Below are 20,670 nucleotides of genomic sequence, written 5' to 3'. Positions count from 1 at the left end.
GGCGGAGCTATGGACATTATACTAAAGTAACTGTACCTACAATAGATTTAATTCACAGTCCCTGTAACAGGCGCCTGGTGGTACTAAATCCAGATTTAACTCTGCCATTGGAAAGAGGAGATTTGGCCCGGTCCATAGATGTATGACTTGGCCATAATAAGGTAATTTATAGCCCTAATATTCTATATTCTATATTCATATTTCAAATAGCATGTGTCCAGATGTCAACATTCAGTAATGTATCTACAAAACCCCCTGTAAATCATCTGCCCTTTATTCATTTTCCATGTCTGGTCAATGTTAGCATGGTGTAAGAAAAAAGAAAAAAGAAATATATATATATATATATTTATATTCTCCTTTGGTTCATTACAATTTGCTCAAGCATAGTAACAGACACAATATTTCTGACACTATGGTTCATAGATGTCACTAGATACCAAGAACATGCAAATGGACCTTGTAGAAGTGGAGCAATCTTCCATTTACTTGGGTATGTACTTTTAGGCACATTTTCTGAAAATATGGCTAGGGCTTAAGAGGTTAAAGGACCAGACCAGGCTCTTTGACATGTAGGTTCCAAGTAATTTTTAACATAATAACATAATATTTGGAATTCCACTTAATTGTATTAGCCTCATGGTGCAGTATGAGACTTCAAACACAAACATACTGTTGTAATGGCATCAAATAACGCAGGTTATAGTATAGCGGCAGTGGCTCGGGAGCTAGAGCGTCATTTGGTCATTGAACGTTTCCCGGTTCAATTCTGGCTGGAAGGGTCCTTGAGCAAGACACTTAGCTGCTCCTGATGAGCAGGTCGGCACCTTGCATGGTCGCCTCCCGCCATTGGTGTGTGAATGTGTGTATGAATGTGAAGCATAAGTTGTAAAGTGCTTTTGGCGCTATATAAATGCAGTCCATTTACAATTTTTTTTAAATTGAATTTCAAAGCATTATTTAAACAGGTAAAATCACATTGAGACACAGTCTCATTTGCATATGATCCACCAAAACAAAGACAACAAATACAAAAAAACAAGTTCCAGACAAATACAAGACATGTAACTCAACTAAAAATCTAAGAGAGGCTAAAATCTAGATAAATTAAATTAACAAGCAAGAACCAGAACAGGCCCCCATGGATGCCCTCTCAATATTGCGTATAGTTCGGGAGCCTCAGTTCCTTTTGCAATAAGTTCCACGTAGATGGGGGGCAGAATAGGAAAAGGCTGTTTTTCCGAGTTATGTGCGGGCAAATGGTACAGAGAGAGTTCAAATATCCTGTGACCGCAGGCCAAAACGACTCTGTTTCTGCACCATGGGGGATGATAGGTAAGAGGGGAACACACCGAGGAGAGATTTATAGATGAAGCACTACCATAATTATAGCATCTTTGGTCCATTACCAATGTAAAAATCAGTCTCTGTCCACCGGGTAAATAATAATAATAATAATAATAATAATAATAATAATAATATATTTAATTTATATAGCACACTTTAAACTCAGTGAGCTCTCAAGGTGCTTCACATCAGAAGGACATTAAAAAAAATAAAGGTTTAAAACAAGAAAACATTCAAATTAATCAAATAAAAAGATAAGAATAAAAAAAAAGTTTAAAACATAAAAATTCAAAACATTTAAAATTAATAAAATAAAATAAAATAAAAACAAAGCTTAGGAGCAGATTAAAAAAAAACAGGCCCTAGTGGAAGGCAGAGGAGAATAGATGGGTTTTAAGGCTGGCCTTGAAGGCAGCAAGGGAGACTGAGGCCTTGATGGACCCCGGCAGCTGACTCCACAGGCGCGGCCCCCAGTGTGGAAGAAGCACGGTGCCCCATGGTCGACAGCCTGGTAGTGCGTGGGATGGCAAGGAGCTTTTGGCTGCTTGGCTGGGTGCATGTATTTACGCTCACCTGTCCTTGTGCGTTGGTCACCAGCTGTCCCGTGGCTCCTTGCAGGTTTGACAGGGAGTTGCCGAACACCTGGGAGCTGGCGATGGAGCCCATGGCTGCCGCTGCTGCCGCCGCCACTGCTGCCTGGCTGGCCAGAGGGTTCAGCTGGTGGGGACGGAGAAATAACCAATGTTATTACATGGCGTTTTAACATTCGCCGAAATGCTTGATTGTGATTGGTCAATAGCGCTCGTCAGAGGTCCGTTATTACTCGATAACGGACCTCTGCCGAGCAATAATGACCGCTGTGCGCAGCTGTAGCAATCAAGCCCACTGACACACACTGCATCAGTGCAGCCAATCAGACACACCTGCCGGCTGCTGGCGATGACAGCGGAGCGACAGAACAGAACTGCGTCTGCATTTGATCTCGTCTTGTCGATGGTGTAAAATGAATTAGGTATATTGTTAGTAAGTTAGCCATGTAATAAGCGGGATAATGTATAGCTATCTCGGTCATTGTCGCAAAATAATTGACCTTCACTACGTTTAAAGAACATTCTAAACTCCGTGTCGGTCAATTATTTTGCGACAATGACCTCGTAGCTATACATTATTCCTTACATAACAATCAGGATATATCCTCCTCTATGTCAAGTTTCAAGTTTGTTTTTATTTGTCAGAACAAAATACAGGATACTTTAAGTTTATAATGAAATGCTTGTTTCTCATGAGGCCCTGAGAGTGTGCTACATACAGTAAAGAGAAAGTAAGTAAAACATTAAGAAGTAAAAAGTAGGTAAAGTCAATATACATTATATACAATATACAATACAGAGTCAAATGAGTACCAGTGAGGTAGGATGCAGAGGTACAAAACTTGGTGTAGGGTGCAAATGAGGTATGAATGGTGCAAATCTCTAATCTAATCTAATAATATATAAATATAAAGTGTGTTAAAGTGTCTAAAGTGAGTGGTAAGGTGAGTGTTTGTTTAAAGTGAGTGTGTACATGTGGATGTGTGCACAGTGTGTGTAGAATAGATGATGGGTTGTTACATAGTGTCATTGTTCATTGAGCATCCTGATGGCCTGGGTGATAGAAGCTCCTTCTGAGTCTCTCTGTACTGGCCATGAGGCTCCGGTAGCGCTTGCCTGACCGCAGCAGTTCAAAGATGCAGTTGTTTGGGTGACTAGAGTGGTTACCAGTACAATGCGTGTGTTGTTTGAAACGTTCAAGAAGATGACGGTCGTTGAGGCCCCGTCATCGGACGCTACAGTCTACTGTATATAACGAGCAGACGGATCGAGTTCAATCCTTAAAGGAACACGCCAACATTTTGGGAAATTAGCTTACCGTCTTCTCCAGAGAGAGACAAAAAGATAGATACCAGTTTCCTCTCTGTGTGTTCAGTAGAAAGCTATCTGGCTGCACGTTAGCCTAGCTTAGCACAATGAATGCAAGCGGACAGTGCCGGTTAGCCTTTGGGAGAGGTGTTAGTTGGACAATGCCTAGGCTAACCGGCCATGTCCACTTCCATTCATGGCGTGTGTCTTTAACACTGACGATGGTGGCAACAGCGAAACGACTCCGCTATGAAACCAACACATTCAGAGAAATTGTTAAATGTGATGTGATTTTATGTGATGTTATTATAATTGACTGCCTTTTGAGGTGCAATGTGAGTTTTAAACATGTTTTAAATGAATCAAGATCTCTGTCAAAAGGCTGGGATTCGTGCAGTGTGTGGTTGCCATAGTAACTCTGTGGCAGAACGATGCACGCGTATAATCTGGTGTAAGAGGCAAAGTGGTCCTCTTTGACCAAGTTAACCGTTCTCGGTTCTCTGTCATTTACTGGTGAGAAAAACAATGACATGTATGACAGATTCTTCTTAGATATGGATGACTCCCCAATTCAAAGAGATAGGGGTCTGGTCTTGTTAGCCTTGTTAGTCTTGTTAGTCTTATTAGTCTTTCTAAGGCTCAGCTTCTTCCCCCAGGCCATCAGCACAGTGAACACTGATCTCTCCACACACAAGTACACATGAGCATTGAGCACACACACACACACACACAACACACATTCTGCATTCGCTCACACACAAACGGTCACTTTAAACACAATGGAAAAGACACTTTAAAGGTACGAGGGAAAAAAAGGTCACTTTAAGGAAAGAACTGTTGTAGTTCTTGTATAGTATAGTTTAGAAATAACAAGTATAGCATAAGGATATAGAGTAAAAACTGTATATTGTATAGGAGTGTACATTGCCTTACAGAGTGTACAGTGCCTTAATTCGTAGCTAACATTGTATTGCATTATCTCAGGACTTTAACACATTCTCTGCCACCACTTTGATCATCCTAAACCATTCTCTGCCAGTACTGTAAGTCTATGGAGATGTTCACCTTCTTTGCATGGCTATAACTTTTTAAATTGTATTGCTAAATTGACATTACTATGGCCCATTCAACATCGATTAGCTATCGTTCAGGATGTAGGAACGTTTTACTTTTTCATTCACACATTCATACGAAAATACCGTCTAGAGTATAAATATGTTTTTATCGTTTTCTGCAGTATTTCCTAGAACGTGAGATATAGACATAAATGCATATATTAGATTATCAAATGGCGTTTGATACTGATCAACGTTATATAAAAAATTTCAACTGTACATGGTCCTAAACGTTATGACTGATCATCCGCGGGTGAATGGAGGGGGGGGGGGTCGTTTATAATTCCGTGACCGACGTTAAATGATTTATGTAGTATGGGTGATATATAGATCAGAGCAGTTTGTATCGAAAATGATAAAGAAAAATGCTGAAACTCATGTCAGTCTCCTCGTACCGTTGGGCGATGAGAGTGGAGCAAACAAATCCCAGTTATGTGATGTGGATCGATGTGATCCAGTTCCGGTTTGTATAATACTAATATACGGCCAAATCATGTGGATTATTGAGTTATGGCAATGGATCCATATCCACGGTGTGTGTATTGAGTCCCGCGACGATAAACGAGTGGCCGGACGGAATAGGCAGACGCACCGGGATCACAAGAGATCCACTTCCGGTTGCAACTCGCCGATCAGCCACCAGGTGGCAGTATTGAAGCGTTGCAGAGTTGTGATGGCTCCCGCAGCATATGACGAGGCTCCGTGAGTGAAATATGAATACCATGACAAAAATATGAAATATGAACTTGAAACACGTCGTACGCCGTTATTGGCAGAATTCGCATGAACTTAAAACCCGTCGTACGACGTGATTGGCGGGAAAAGTGTTCATGTCTATTTTATTATCTTCTACTTATTTGCTTTTACAATTTACTATTGTATTATTGCACAATAAAAGCGGGCATTGGCCACCCACATTTCACTGTATGCCCTGGTATGTATGTGACAAATAAACCTCTTGAATCTCGTTAGTTCCGTTATCAAGAGGACAACAGAGTGAACCGACTTCTCTTCACACAGACTTGTGTGCGTGTGGACTGGAGGTATATCGGAGAGAGCAGAGCTCCGACTCTTTGTTACCAAAGAAGCCAAAGAATAAAGCTGCAGCGAGATGTGTTTATTATAGACCGCTACAGGGAGAGAGAGAGAGAGCACCATGCAGTCCATCACACGGCTCCCAGAGGTCTTGGCTCCAGAGCCCAGTAGGAGGCCCCTGGGTGAGGAGGGAGCGGTGAGAAGAGGAGGAGGAGGAGGAGGAGGAGAAGGAGGAGGAGAGGGGGAGCCTGTGAATAAGTGGCCATTTTACCACTCTAAGTGCTGCCTCTGGCCCCCCCGGGGCATCCTGTGGGCCGAGCCGCGTCTCTCCACCGGGAGCCACGGCTCCTGCCTGCCTGCCTGCCTGCCCGTCCTGCTCTCACAATAGAGAGGATCCCCGGTGTGGTCATGCATCACCGTGCCGTCAAACGACCTTCCACATGCTCCGGACGACGCACAAGCACAATGGCCGCCCGGTAATGGCAGTGCCGTCCTGTTACCTTTCAGGGAGCAAGACGGGGTTAAAAAAAACGACAGTTTTTTTTAACCTTCCCGCCGCCGTAATGGACTCGTCTCGGCCCTCATGGCCTTCCCTGCTTTTCCATGAAAAGTCCCAGCGTGTCGGGAGAGGCTGTGTAGAGATTACCCGTATAAATCAGGCTATAACCTCTTATTAGGGTCTGAAAATGCACCGCTGATTTGGTCGTAGTGCGGCAGAGCAAAGTCTTATTAGGTTGAGTAAGTAGATCAAAGAGCGAACGGGCAGAGAGGACCGTCCAATTACTCAACGGAATAGAGGAAAACAAACTAGACTCGTGGTTGGTGGTGATATACTGGTGTGCTGATAGGCTACATATTCAAAACAAGGCGAGGGGGAAATAATTTAACATACAGGTCAACCAATGAGGTCTCGGTCCCTTAACACACACACACAATAAAGGAAGGAAAAATATATAAGCAAAAGCGAGTAGCGTGTATTTTATATGTACAATTATAAAACACATACACTGTAGCATTCAAGTTATCAAAAAGGCATATTTCCCCCCCGCTCTACGGGGGGAGATCGGGGCTTCGTTCAGTCCAGATCATCTTTTATCTATCGCTCACCACCATATATTATTAGGCTTTCTGAAATCAAATGACGGGGAAAAATGCCACGGAGCGGATCAATACTTTTTCATTGACAGTAAAGGTTAAGCACATTAAGAATGACACCGCATTTGTCTTATGAAATCATATTTCATGTCGGTGGTCTCAAATTGGCCGTGATTGATATTGCGTCCCCGGCGTCTGAAAGTCATCCGCTTTTTTTCCCCTCGATAATCGCAAGATTGTCTTTTATGTGCCCCGGTGTCCTTCTGAACGACTTAAGACTCAAATGTTAAGAGAGCATACGGCGACCATTTCGCTTTGCCTTTAGATCTCATCAAAAGGAGTTTAGGGGGGGAAGACAGTGGCTCAGGAGGTAGATCAGGTCGTCTGGTAATCGGAAGGTTCCCGGTTTGCTTCCAGCTCGTCCCGGGCAGCGCGTCGAAGTGTCCTTGAGCAAAGGACATTAAACCCCCTAATTGCTCCCGGTGAGTAGGTTGGCACCTCGCACGGTCGCTCGCCTCCACCAGTGATGTGTGAGTGAATGGGTGAATGTGAGGCATAAGCTGTAAAGCGCTTTTGTATAAAAGCTGTTATACTGTATAAATGCTGTCCATTATTATTAAGATCGGTCAGGATGTTGGTCAAGGTTGCCATTTTCTTTAAAGTTCACCATCAGTTAACAAGGTGCTGTCGAATTGAACTTGGCTTAATTACTTTCGTTCTTTAAGCACTGTTGTATATCAGTTCAAGCATGTATTTACTATTTGACAGTAATCGTTAAAAAAATTATAATAATAATAATAATAATAATAACACGTCACTCTGCTGTGATATACTGTATGTACCCTGAAGTAATCTGGTCATGTTGGAGATTCATTGACAGGGATATTATCCACAGACTTCTAACCCTCAATCTCTCCAAGAATCAGCCACAGATAGATCTGAAGAGATAGATCTGTTGATGAAATTGCCCTTTTCCAAAATGTCTGGTTCAAGAGTGACGTCGTACTTCATACTGACATGTGTTTAGTTAAAGTGGGCATCGCCGGTTTCAAACGGTGCATGTCTCACAATTCTTTTTTAACACTATGATCGCCGGGGACGAGTTCTGCCGAAGACGCCGTAACTCGTCTTTGATGTCAATATTTCAAAAATCTGTCATCGAAATCATATTTCTCCTCCGGAGCCCTGAGACACACTGCAAACCTCCACTCAACTCTCTAGCGGTTCAAGAGCGCCATCTGGTGGCCGATCGGCAGATCGCCAACCGGAAATGAGCCTTTGAACCGGTAGTGCTCATCCATATGTGGTCCGGGCACTCGCTATCGTTAGAGAGACTCTGTCTTGACACAGTGAACATCGATCGGTGCAAATAACTCGAAAAAACAACATGATTTGGACGTATATACTATTATACAACCTGGAAATGGATCGGGCATTTCTCCATCCCATAATAGAAAAAATTCTGTTCCACGCTCATCTGCCAGCGGCGCGAGGAAGCCACGGTAAGATTCAGTGTTATATTCTAACGTGTTCCATATAAACTGCTATGATGAACATATGACCCACTCTGGATGAATCATCTAACGCTGCCCACGGAATTATAAACGATCCCCCGCCCATCCGGTCATCATCAGATGACACGTAGTAACTTCTAGAACCACGTCCAGTTGAAATTTTTTGCACAGATTCCTACCAAACTGTATTTGATCATCAATATAATGCATTTAGGGCTATAAATCACGTTCTGAAGAAAGCTGCAGAAAACGATAAAAACATACTTATACTTTAGACCATATTTTAGTATGAATATGTGAATGAAAAAGTTTAACGTTGCTACACCCTGAACAATACATATAGCACATTGAATGGGCCATAATAATGGCAATTTAGCAATAGAATTTAAAAAGTTATAGCCCTGCAAAGAAGGGGAACTTCTCCATAGACAAATAGAGATGGCGAGGGATGGTAAATTATGAATTTAACCCATGGCGATCAAAGTGTTAACATGAGGCTAACATCTAAGCCACATCTCTGGCTATAGTATCCACGATGGTAAGCCTAATGGCCTCATGGCTGTACGTACTGTATAGGCTGGGTGATATGGCCTAAAACTTAAATCTCCGATTTTTTCACACCACATCCAATTCACGATTTTAATAGATTTTTTTCTCACAAACTAGAAACGCCAAGGAAATCATTCAAAAAAGCTTTGTTTTTATTTGACGTGAAGTGCAAACCTAACTTTCACCAATCTTCAATAATAAAAAAAAATATAATATATATATATATAAGGTTACTCTTGATCAAACAAAGATGAATGTCCCTATTGGGATTAATAGTGCAATAACTTGCTTCACTTAAAACAAATAAAAGGTGCCTCTTGATCATCAAACAAGAATGCATTTCCCTATTGGGATTAATAAAGTGCAAATCTAACTTTCACCAAACATCACTTTTTGTAAAATAAAAGGTGACTCTTTATATATTTGAAAATCGTCCTAAATCATTCATTCGAATTAATCGATAAAATCGATTAATCGCCCAGCCCTACGACATGAAGAGTCCCCCACCAGGCCTCATGGCTGTACGACATGAAGAGTCCCCCACCAGGCCTCATGGCTGTACCACATGAAGAGTCCCCCACCAGGCCTCATGGCTGTACGACATGAAGAGTCCCCCACCAGGCCTCATGGCTGTACGACATGAAGAGTCCCCCACCAGGCCTCATGGCTGTACGACATGAAGAGTCCCCCACCAGGCCTCATGACTGTACGACATGAAGAGTCCCCCACCAGGCCTCATGGCTGTACGACATGAAGAGTCCCCCACCAGGCCTCATGGCTGTACGACATGAAGAGTCCCCCACCAGGCCTCATGGCTGTACGACATGAAGAGTCCCCCACCAGGCCTCATGGCTGTACGACATGAAGAGTCTCCCACCAGGCCGCATGGCTGTACGACATGAAGAGTCTCCCACCAGGCCTCATGGCTGTACGACATGAAGAGTCTCCCACCAGGCCTCATGGCTGTACGACATGAAGAGTCCCCCACCAGGCCTCATGGCTGTACGACATGAAGAGTCCCCCACCAGGCCTCATGGCTGTACGACATGAAGAGTCCCCCACCAGGCCTCATGGCTGTACCACATGAAGAGTCTCCCACCAGGCCTCATGGCTGTACGACATGAAGAGTCCCCCACCAGGCCTCATGGCTGTACGACATGAAGGGTCCCCCACCAGGCCTCATGGCTGTACGACATGAAGAGTCCCCCACCAGGCCTCATGGCTGTACGACATGAAGAGTCTCCCACCAGGCCTCATGGCTGTACGACATGAAGAGTCCCCCACCAGGCCTCATGGCTGTACGACATGAAGAGTCTCCCACCAGGCCTCATGGCTGTACGACATGAAGAGTCCCCCACCAGGCCTCATGGCTGTACGACATGAAGAGTCCCCCACCAGGCCTCATGGCTGTACGACATGAAGGGTCCCCCACCAGGCCTCATGGCTGTACCACATGAAGAGTCCCCCACCAGGCCTCATGGCTGTAGGACATGAAGAGTCCCCCACCAGGCCTCATGGCTGTAGGACATGAAGGGTCCCCCACCAGGCCTCATGGCTGTACGACATGAAGAGTCCCCCACCAGGCCTCATGGCTGTACGACATGAAGAGTCCCCTACCAGGCCTCATGGCTGTACGACATGAAGAGTCCCCCACCAGGCCTCATGGCTGTACCACATGAAGAGTCCCCCACCAGGCCTCATGGCTGTAGGACATGAAGAGTCCCCCACCAGGCCTCATGGCTGTAGGACATGAAGGGTCCCCCACCAGGCCTCATGGCTGTACGTCGGGGGCAAAGATTGAAGCGAGGCTTATCTCAGCCCGAAATCTTCAGGTAAATACATGTATCAGTATTATAGCAAGGGCTGGATGGTGAGAGGAGTTAAAGGATTGCATTAGAAGATAATCTCCCCACTCTCTCTCTCACTGCTGAGTAGAGGGGAGTTGAATCAGGTGTTATAGTCCAGCCTAGGTGTGTGTGTGTGCGTGCGTGTGTGTGTGTGTGTATGTGTGTGTGTGTGTGTGTGTGCGTGCGTGCGTACGTGCGTGCGTGAGTGTGGTGTGTGTGTGTGTGTATGTGTAGGTCTGTGTGTGTGTGTGTGTGTGTGTGTGTGTGTGTGTGTGTGTGTGTAGGTGTGTGTGTGTGTGTGAAGGCGGGGGAAGCATTTTCGAATGTCATATTTCAAATGTAGGCCTTGAGCAATTTATTAAACTGTCAGAAGACGAACTACCCTGATAAAGGGAACTTTTAGTCTGATGTGAAAACAACACTGTGGCCATGATGATACTGTGTGGCCATGATGATACTGTGTGGCCATGCTGATAGTGTGATGGATGCCTTGCAGTGGACTGGGAAGTGTAGAGCAGGCATGCAGGCCCCACGCTGAGCGGAATGACACTAAATCAGTGCACACAGGTAACGTCTGCTGTGGCGAGCAAAACATACACGGAGGTTCCCGGGGAATCGGCTGTGCCCTTTGGCGTTGTTGCGTTGAGTGATATGTTGTCGGGTCGGCTGTCGGGGGTAGCTTTCCGATATATATTACCGTTGTGTTTGATTCAATGATAGCCCTTTCAGATGCTATGTTATTCCAGTCAATCTGTGCCGCTGCCGTTTTTCTGGCACCGGGTATAATCTGGGTAGCAGTTTGAAGACGAGCCGGGCGTAAAGGAGAGGGGAGGCTAGTCTTCAACCACGGTGACCCCTCTCTTCAGCGCCTCGCCGGGAGGGAGAGGACGATGACAGACTTGCCACGGTGTCGGTACTGATTGTATGTGTTGTTAGGCGGGAATAAACAGCAATCTTCCTCTTTCCAGAACCTGCATGCTAACCATTGTGTTCACCCCCCCCCCAACGAATAAGCCATCGGAGAAAAGGTTTTCCCCCCACGCTATGGATCTCGTTAGCCAAAGACACATTTAGCCAGTTAACAGTAGTGAACAGGAGTCCAGTCACTGAGGGGATCTTTGAAACCTTGCAAGGAGTCAAACGGAAGGCTGAGCGAGTTCTCTAGACAGGTATTCTTATTACATTTAACGTGTCGTGTGAAGTACAGTACTCAATTATGACCTCATGTAGTCATAATCACCTATTCCTGCAGACTATAAAGTATATTATGCCAGTTAGGGTACAGACCCTCACCTTGTGTATCCCTTGTGCCTTGTTAGGTAACTGACAGAGTTGTCACGTTAGTGCATGAAAAGATTGCATCACGTTCAAGGTCATAAAAAACTTTATTTGTAATATTTCGTTCCAATTCTTTTTTTATGAATACCACTATGAACCTAACTCAACATATCTATCAAAGATTCCAAAGACTTCCGTTTGTGTTAGGGTTGGGGTTAGGGTTAGGTTAGGGGACTCTTCCCCAACACTGAGCAAGTGTTGGGGTGGGCACGGGCACAGGGATGAGATTTTACCTTCTCCTAATCTTTCTGTCTGGGTAACCCTAACCCTAACCCTAACCCCCTAATGGCAAGAAATAAACCACTATGGACGGTTTGAAAGCTAATATTGTTAACTTTTGTGTTAGAGGGTTTCAAAATCTAATCTTTTCAAATTCTGTGAATATATGGAAAATAAGCTAACGGACACAATTTCATGACATAATCATCAACACAGCCACCGTTGTACACACAAACACACACAAAAAAGGCTAAATACAGGAAATAGTTGCTAAGGAGGCACAAGGGGTATACTGTTTACTGTCTTATATATATATATATTTTTATCTATTGCTTATATTTATTTTATTGTAACATATATTATAACCCTGATCCACACTGTTTCTTTATACAGATTTAATCTTGTTGTTTACACGCATTCATAGCATTTCCCAGAGGGGATCAATAAAGGAATATCTGATCATATCTTATCTTATCACTTTAAAGTTCAAGCCCCTCAGCGCGCCTCACACCTTTACGTAGCTACAGTAAGTATATAGTCGCGGCATTGGGATCAGCCGTAAATCCAGCAAATTGTTTAAAAATGCATCCATGTCATCATCACAGGGTAACGAGAGTGAAACTAGACTCCGAGCTACGGGGCTCTTTGTCGAGTTGTCTGAGCGCCAGGGTCACTCGGCACAACGGCCCGTGTAATCGCTGGAATAGGAGGGGAAAATAGCTTTCTCCGTAGCCGTGGAAGGAGACCTCTGGAAACAAAAGATTGTCTGACAAAAAGAAGAAGAAAAAACCGGACTGGAGTTTATTCTTGGTTTGATCTTTTCACAAGGTTGTTTTTAACTAAATTGCTTTTTTTCCTGCCCGGGAGAAAAGCAGAGAGGAACAGGTGATGGATAATGGAGCACGGTGAAGATAGGTCTGCTTTCCTTAGTGCTCTATACTCTACTCAGTGTTCACTTATTATCTAGGGGTCCACATCATCATCAGAGGGAGGAAGAGGAGCAGGTTAAACGACACAATACGGGTGCTATGACAGCAGTGATGAAGATAATACAGGTTCTATGGCAGCAGAGTTAAACGACACAATACAGATTCTATGGCAGCAGAGTTACATCTTAATTTACATTTAGTCATTTAGCTGACGCTTTTATCCAAAGCGACTTACAAGTTCTGTACGACAAGTCAGCAGGAAGGGCACAACTTTTCTTTTTCTCTCTTCTTCTTCATTTCAGATATTGATTGAAGAAGTGTGTTTTTAGTTGTATTGTATCTAGAGTTAAATACAATACAGGTTATATGATCAGAGTTAAATACAATACAGGTTATATGATCAGAGTTAAATACAATACAGGTTCTATGATCAGAGTTAAACACAATACAGGTTATATGATCAGAGTTAAATACAATACAGGTTCTATGATCAGAGTTAAATACAATACAGGTTCTATGATCAGAGTTAAACACAATACAGGTTATATGATCAGAGTTAAATACAATACAGGTTCTATGATCAGAGTTAAACACAATACAGGTTCTATGATCAGAGTTAAATACAATACAGGTTCTATGATCAGAGTTAAACACAATACAGGTTCTATGATCAGAGTTAAATACAATACAGGTTCTATGATCAGAGTTAAACACAATACAGGTTATATGATCAGAGTTAAATACAATACAGGTTCTATGATCAGAGTTAAACACAATACAGGTTCTATGATCAGAGTTAAATACAATACAGGTTCTATGACAGCAGAGTTATGATAGTTAAACACAATACAGGACCACTGAGAATCTCATTTTCATTTTTGGTTTAGGCCAGTGGATCCCTAACTTTTTTGAAATGTTTCACTTCCTCCTTATATAATATAATTTTGAACCATATCTAACCACAAGACGGGGCTCCCTGAGACAAGCATGTATTGAACGGGGTCCTTGGATGGTAAATGGATTTATATAGTGCTTTTATCTAAAGCGCCTTACAACGTATGCCTCACATTCACCCGTTCACTCACGCATTCACACGCCGACGAAAACCATGGCAACCATGCAAGGTGCCAACGCGCTCAAAGGGAGCAGTTAGGGGTTCAATCAGTGGCTCAAGGACACTTTGACACAATGCTGGAAGGAGCCAGCATCGAACCAGGAACCGTCTGACTACCAGACGACTGCTCTACCTCCTGAACCACTGTCGCCCCATAACATGAAAAAGGTTGAAAACGACCGGTTAGGTAAAGAAAACCGTTTCTTAACCAATAAAAAAAAAGCACAAAAAGTTTGTATGTGGAAACTGAACGTAGCTACACACTGGTGCTTTTCAAGATTCTCAGCCAACAGGTCTTTCAGATGTTTACAGACAAACAAGATGTTTACAGACAAACAAGATGTTTACAGACAAACAAGATGGACAAACAAGATGTTTACAGACAAACAAGATGTTTACAGACCAACAAGATGTTTACAGACAAACAAGATGTTTACAGACCAACAAGATGTTTACAGACCAACAAGATGTTTACAGACAAACAAGATGTTTACAGACCAACAAGATGTTTACAGACCAACAAGATGTTTATAGACAAACAAGATGGACAAACAAGATGTTTACAGACCAACAAGATGTTTACAGACAAACAAGATGTTTACAGACCAACAAGATGTTTACAGACCAACAAGATGTTTATAGACAAACAAGATGGACAAACAAGATGTTTACAGACAAACAATATGTTTACAGACAAACAAGATGTGTATAGACAAACAAGATGTTTACAGACAAACAAGATGTTTACAGACAAACAAGATGTGTATAGACAAACAAGATGTTTACAGACAAACAAGATGTTTACAGACAAACAAGATGTTTACAGACAAACAAGATGTTTACACAGACAAACAAGATGTTTACACAAACAATATGTTTATAGACAAACAAGATGTTTACAGATAAACAAGATGTGTATAGACAAACAAGATGTTTACAGACAAACAAGATGTTTACAGACAAACAAGATGTTTACAAATACAAACAAGATGTTTACAAATACAAACAAGACGTTTACACAGACAAACAATATGTTTACACAAACAAACAATATGTTTATAGACAAACAAGATGTTCAAGATGTTTACAGACAAACAATATGTTTATAGATAAACAAGATGTTTACAGACAAACAAGATGTTTATAGATAAACAAGATGTTTATAGATAAACAAGATGTTTAGAGATAAACAAGATGTTTACAGACAAACAAGATGTTTACAGACAAACAAGATGTTTACAGATAAACAAGATGTTTACACAGACAAACAAGATGTGTACACAAACAATATGTTTATAGATAAACAAGACGTTTACAAATACAAACAAGATGTTTACAAATACAAACAAGACGTTTACACAGACAAACAAGACGTTTACACAGATAAACAAGATATTTACACAGACAAACAATATGTTTACACAGACAAACAACACTTCTGTGAGGGCAGAAGGAAGCCCACAAAGTGAATGCTCTTGAACGCAGCTCAGATGCGAGGTCTGTCTGTCACTTAGCTAAAGGTGTGGCAAACGTGGACCAAACGAGGAAAATGAACAATCAATAGCGTTATTGCTTCAGCAGCACAGCCTTCATCTCTGGAGGAACACAGCAGTTTCCCTCGCTCTCAGCCAAGGCCCTGTGTCTCCGTCTCCTCCCTGCTCCGTCCCCGTGAATGTAATCAGCTGTGACATGAGAAAACACGTTCCCTGTCTGTCAGGCCTCTGCTGGCTGCCCCCACCTCCTCCTCCCCCGGCTGCTCCCACCTCTCACCTCCTCCTCCCACCTCCCCCTCCCCCGGCTGCTCCCACCTCCCACCTCCTCCTCCTCCCCCGGCTGCCCTCACTTCCCACCTCCCTCCTCCTCCCCCTCCTCCTCCTACATCTCCATGTGCTCATGAACATCAAAATGCCATTAGGCCCTCCAGAACACCTCTGGTCCCTGGGCTGGCCCGGCCTCACACTGCGGGCTGCACTCTGGGCCCATGGAGCTGCTCTGTGAGCCCAGCGCTGGGCCTCTGCTGCAGACACTGAGACAAGCTTCTGGAGGAGAGACGTGATGACAGAACAATACTAAATAAAGCTCCTGGAGGAGAGACGTGATGACAGAACAATACTAAATAAAGCTCCTGGAGGAGAGACGTGAAGACAGAACAATACTAAATAAAGCTTCTTTAGGAAAGACGTGAAGACAGAACAATACTAAATAAAGCTGCTTTAGGAAAGACGTGAAGACAGAACAATACTAAATAAAGCTTCTTTAGGAAAGACGTGAAGACAGAACAATACTAAATAAAGCTTCTTTAGGAAAGACGTGAAGACAGAACAATACTAAATAAAGCTGCTTTAGGAAAGACGTGAAGACAGAACAATACTAAATAAAGCTGCTTTAGGAAAGACGTGAAGACAGAACAATACTAAATAAAGCTGCTTTAGGAAAGACGTGAAGACAGAACAATACTAAATAAAGCTGCTTTAGGAAAGACGTGAAGACAGAACAATACTAAATAAAGCTGCTTTAGGAAAGACGTGAAGACAGAACAATACTAAATAAAGCTGCTTTAGGAAAGACGTGAAGACAGAACAATACTAAATAAAGCTGCTTTAGGAAAGACGTGAAGACAGAACAATACTAAATAAAGCTGCTTTAGGAGAGATGTGAAGACAGAACAATACTAAATAAAATACAATGTGACAGGTTGGACATCTGAACTACTGAGGGCAGAGATGATGATGATGATGATGGTGATGGTGATGATGATGATGATGACGATGATGATGATGATGGTAATGATGATGATGATGATGATGATGGTGGTGATGATGATGGTGATGATGATGATGATGATGATGGTAATGATAATGGTGGTGATGATGATGATGATGATGATGGTAATGATAATGGTGGTGATGATGATGATGATGATGATGATGGTGATGATGATGATGATGATGATGGTGGTGATGATGATGGTGATGGTGATGACGATGATGGTGGTGATGATGATGGTGGTGATGATGATGGTGATGGTGATGATGATGGTAATGATAATGGTGGTGATGATGATGATGGTAATGATAATGGTGGTGATGATGATGATGATGATGATGATGATGATGATGGTGATGATGGTGATGATGATGATGGTGGTGATGATGATGGTGATGATGATGATGATGGTGATGATGATGGTGATGGTGATGACGATGATGGTGATGACGATGATGGTGATGATGACGATGTCGCTGGTGGTCGGTGCTAATGGCGTGATGTCATTGCGGGAACAGCCGAATGACAGCTATAGTTAAGTGAAGGAGGTTTTGGCTGATCAAATAAAAAAGCATTAAGTCCAGGAAATCGCTCTCCGAGCAGCGTTAGTAAGTTAACGGCCATCATGTCTAATGAGGAGAAATGCAAATGAGGGAAGAGGAAAGTCGTGAAAACGTTGGGGCCGACGATAAAGGAATGACGGAGAGTCGGACGGTCGGCCGTCAATCTCTCCTCTCATTACGTTCATGTGAAATTAACAGCAGCTCGGATCATTACATGAAATCTTCCTCGGGGCCCATTTGTTGATAATCGCGAGGAGCAGAGGTTCAGAGTGGGGTTCTTCTCCGTCCGTCATCCATCACGACGGCGGCAGAACGTTTCCTCTCTGGACCTGGCGGCGGAACCCTCTGTGGTTTTTAAACACATACGTTATACCGCAACACACGTCCGATCTCTCTTCTTGAGGAATGATCCATATTTATTTAGCTTTTTATCCAGATGTATTAAATCCAAACGCTGCTCTGTGATTAAGTATCCGCGGGGGGTGAAAAGTGCTGACCGTCTCGGCATCTCCGCGCGCCGCAACGTGAAATATCTGGTGCTGCTGTTGTTAGGCGTTGGAACCACGGCAGCTTTGAAAAACCAGGTTTCTCCTCCGCTTCCGCAGGTGCTCTGGTCACGGTGAAATGGAGTCATGGCAACGGTGGCATTTTTTAGTTTACGGTGTGAAAATTAAACGGCGAGTAAAAAGAATAGAAATACACAGTGTCATGAAATCTGACTAGGAATGATAACTGATTAATATGGATGATTAATATGACTGATTAATATGACTGATTAATATGACTGATTAATATGAATGATTAATATGACTGATTAATATGGATGATTAATACTGTTAGCTGAAGCTTCGTTCCCCCATAATGCTTTGAGTAACAATTACAACTCAATGTAATAAAAACATCTTTCTTGATTTTTTTCTTTTTACCAATTCTATTTCAAATGATCAAAGTGCGTTCCATTTGTTTTCATTTTCCAGGGGTCGCTGCCTCTCTTTCGCGTCGCTCTTGTTTGACATATAAAAACAGCATTTGAATGACTTTAATATCCTCCTAATCAATGTCCAGTGATCTTTTGATCATTCTCAATTCAATATGGGAAGGGTCAGCCCTGCTGCAGCCCTTATAAACACAATAAAAGGTAAATGATTACTCTGCGCTGTGGTGTCCTAAAATACCGGGTGTAATGAAGAGAAATGGGGGCTTTGGGGGGGGGGGGGGGGGGGGGGGGGGGGGTCTGTCATGTGTCATTGACCGACTCTGAGCCCTAAGATTAATCACAGGAGAGGGGTCTGTGGCTAAGATGTGGTCACCCTGGATCGATAAATCCACCCGCCTTCTCTCTCTCTCTCTTTCTTTAAGCCTCTTCCTGTCTCTCTCTGTGTCTCTCTATGTCTCTCTATATGTCTCTCGCTCTCTCTATGTCTCTCGCTCTCTCTCTCTCTCTCTCTCTCTCCCTCTCTCTCTCTCTCTCTCTCTCTCTCTCTCTCTCTCTCTCTCTCTCTCTCTCTCTCTCTCTCTCTCTCTCTCTCTCTCTCTCTCTCACACGCTTTTTCTCACAAACATGGACACACTCTACACACTCGAATGCCCACAAGCTACATCAGCATAAGTATGACAGATGAATTGAGGACATTTTACAGACTCGTTCGTATTATTGACCACTAGATTTCCTTTTTTTGTTGTTGGACTTCCTTCTTCTTCTTCGGAGGAGGAGTGAAGTTAAGAAAATGCACAGCGGTCCAAGGCCGTCAATTTCACTTCACCTTTTCCCCCCCTAATCAAATACGGCACAAATTAATCTGCCATAAAAAAAAAAAAAAACACACACACACTTACATCAGTCCTTTTCAACTTTAAAGTTAATATTTCAAAAGAGGAGTTCAGAAGAACGTTAACGTATCTAGCATGCTCTACTATATATAACAAAATACACCACTAGGATTATCTTATCTTATCTTATCCACTGCATGTTGACAAACTGTGGTCAAAACACTGTCGGGAGAACCTCTAGATAATATTCCGCCGACGGGGACTTTTGACTGGCGGTCTATGAGGAGGCCGTAATGCAATAACGCTGCATTAACAGGCTGTTCTTTCACGGCTGTGTGTCCTCGTGTGTGTGTGTGTGTGAGCCACAGTCACTAATGGGCATCAGAAATTACAGGCGGTGGAATGGCGCCCCGCGGGGGGGGGACTGGCCTCCTTCAGCCCGAGCGGAGCACTTAGACGGTGTCTGGAAGGAACCTGCTTCTGGAGGGAGGGGGCGGGGGGGACTCAATGTCACAGCCCTGCCTCATAATTAAAGAAACACTATTCCTTATCCACCGCGAGGTGAGCCTTGTGGCTCCGTGCAGGGCTTTGCCCTGTTGGGGGGCGTCTAATGCTGCTGCCCCAGGGAGCTATACAGGGCTCTGCTGTGATCAGGGAGCTATACAGGGCTGTACTGGGGTGATCAGGGAGCTATACAGGGCTGTACTGGGTGATCAGGGAGCTATACAGGGCTGTACTGGGTGATCAGGGAGCTATACAGGGCTGTACTGGGTGATCAGGGAGCTATACAGGGCTCTGCTGTGATCAGGGAGCTATACAGGGCTCTGCTGTGATCAGGGAGCTATACAGGGCTGTACTGTGATCAGGGAGCTATACAGGGCTGTACTGGGTGATCAGGGAGCTATACTGGGCTGTACTGTGTGTTTAAACCTCTCATGGGTGCTCCCGAGTCTCCAGTCTTTGCAGCAGCTATAGCAAATTGAACGGACTATTAATAGTTTGTTCCTGGCTCTTTGCACGTGTCCCGTGAGCAAAGCCTTCTAATATACATTTCTCTCTCTCTCTCTGATAAGGCTATTTGAATTTTAAGCGGTAGTTTAAAAAAAAGGAAAAAACGCTAGCTTAGCGTCAAACCCACATGCAGCATCAAGGAGAAAATGACTGGTGAACGATAAAGGAAAAGGCCGTACATTCCTGCCATAGGTGGGGGGGGAAATGCACCGTGGCTTAATTGTCATAACGACGTGACCGCGTGAGAGGTCTATTGAGACGTGCAGAACTCCTGCCGCCCACAGCGTTACCGTACAAGGTGTGAAAGAGGAACAGGTATCAAACCAGCGAGCTCTGAGATGCCACACCGTGTGTGTTGTGTTCAGAATACTGTACCTTGCTAGGTGGATCGTTCATTTACAACAGTGTCTGCAATACAGTCTAATAGAGTCAACTAAAAATAAATATATTTAAAATATTAATACAAATCTAAATAAAAGATAATCCTATGACTCATTCCAAAATATGGTCAATGTGACTAAAAAGGAAGGGGGGGGGGGGTGCTTTCCCCTCACAGCTAA

General features: G+C 43.4%; 1 protein-coding gene across 1 annotated transcript in view; it reads right to left on the bottom strand.

The window, feature by feature from the left end:
• pou6f2 (POU class 6 homeobox 2) overlaps nt 1-20,670 on the bottom strand; it is a gene marked incomplete at both ends in the record, with an annotated part of 84,693 nt that overhangs the window by 36,141 nt on the left and 27,882 nt on the right. Inside the window, one exon of the mRNA XM_084325558.1 lies at nt 1,921-2,064. Within this exon, the coding sequence (XP_084181684.1) occupies nt 1,921-2,064 (144 nt within the window). The remainder of the gene's footprint in view (nt 1-1,920; nt 2,065-20,670) is intronic.

Source organism: Notolepis coatsorum (genome assembly GCF_963971535.1).
Source record: "Notolepis coatsorum genome assembly, chromosome: 12".
Classification (NCBI taxonomy): domain Eukaryota; kingdom Metazoa; phylum Chordata; class Actinopteri; order Aulopiformes; family Paralepididae; genus Notolepis; species Notolepis coatsorum.
This window is presented reverse-complemented; position numbering and strand designations above follow the sequence as displayed.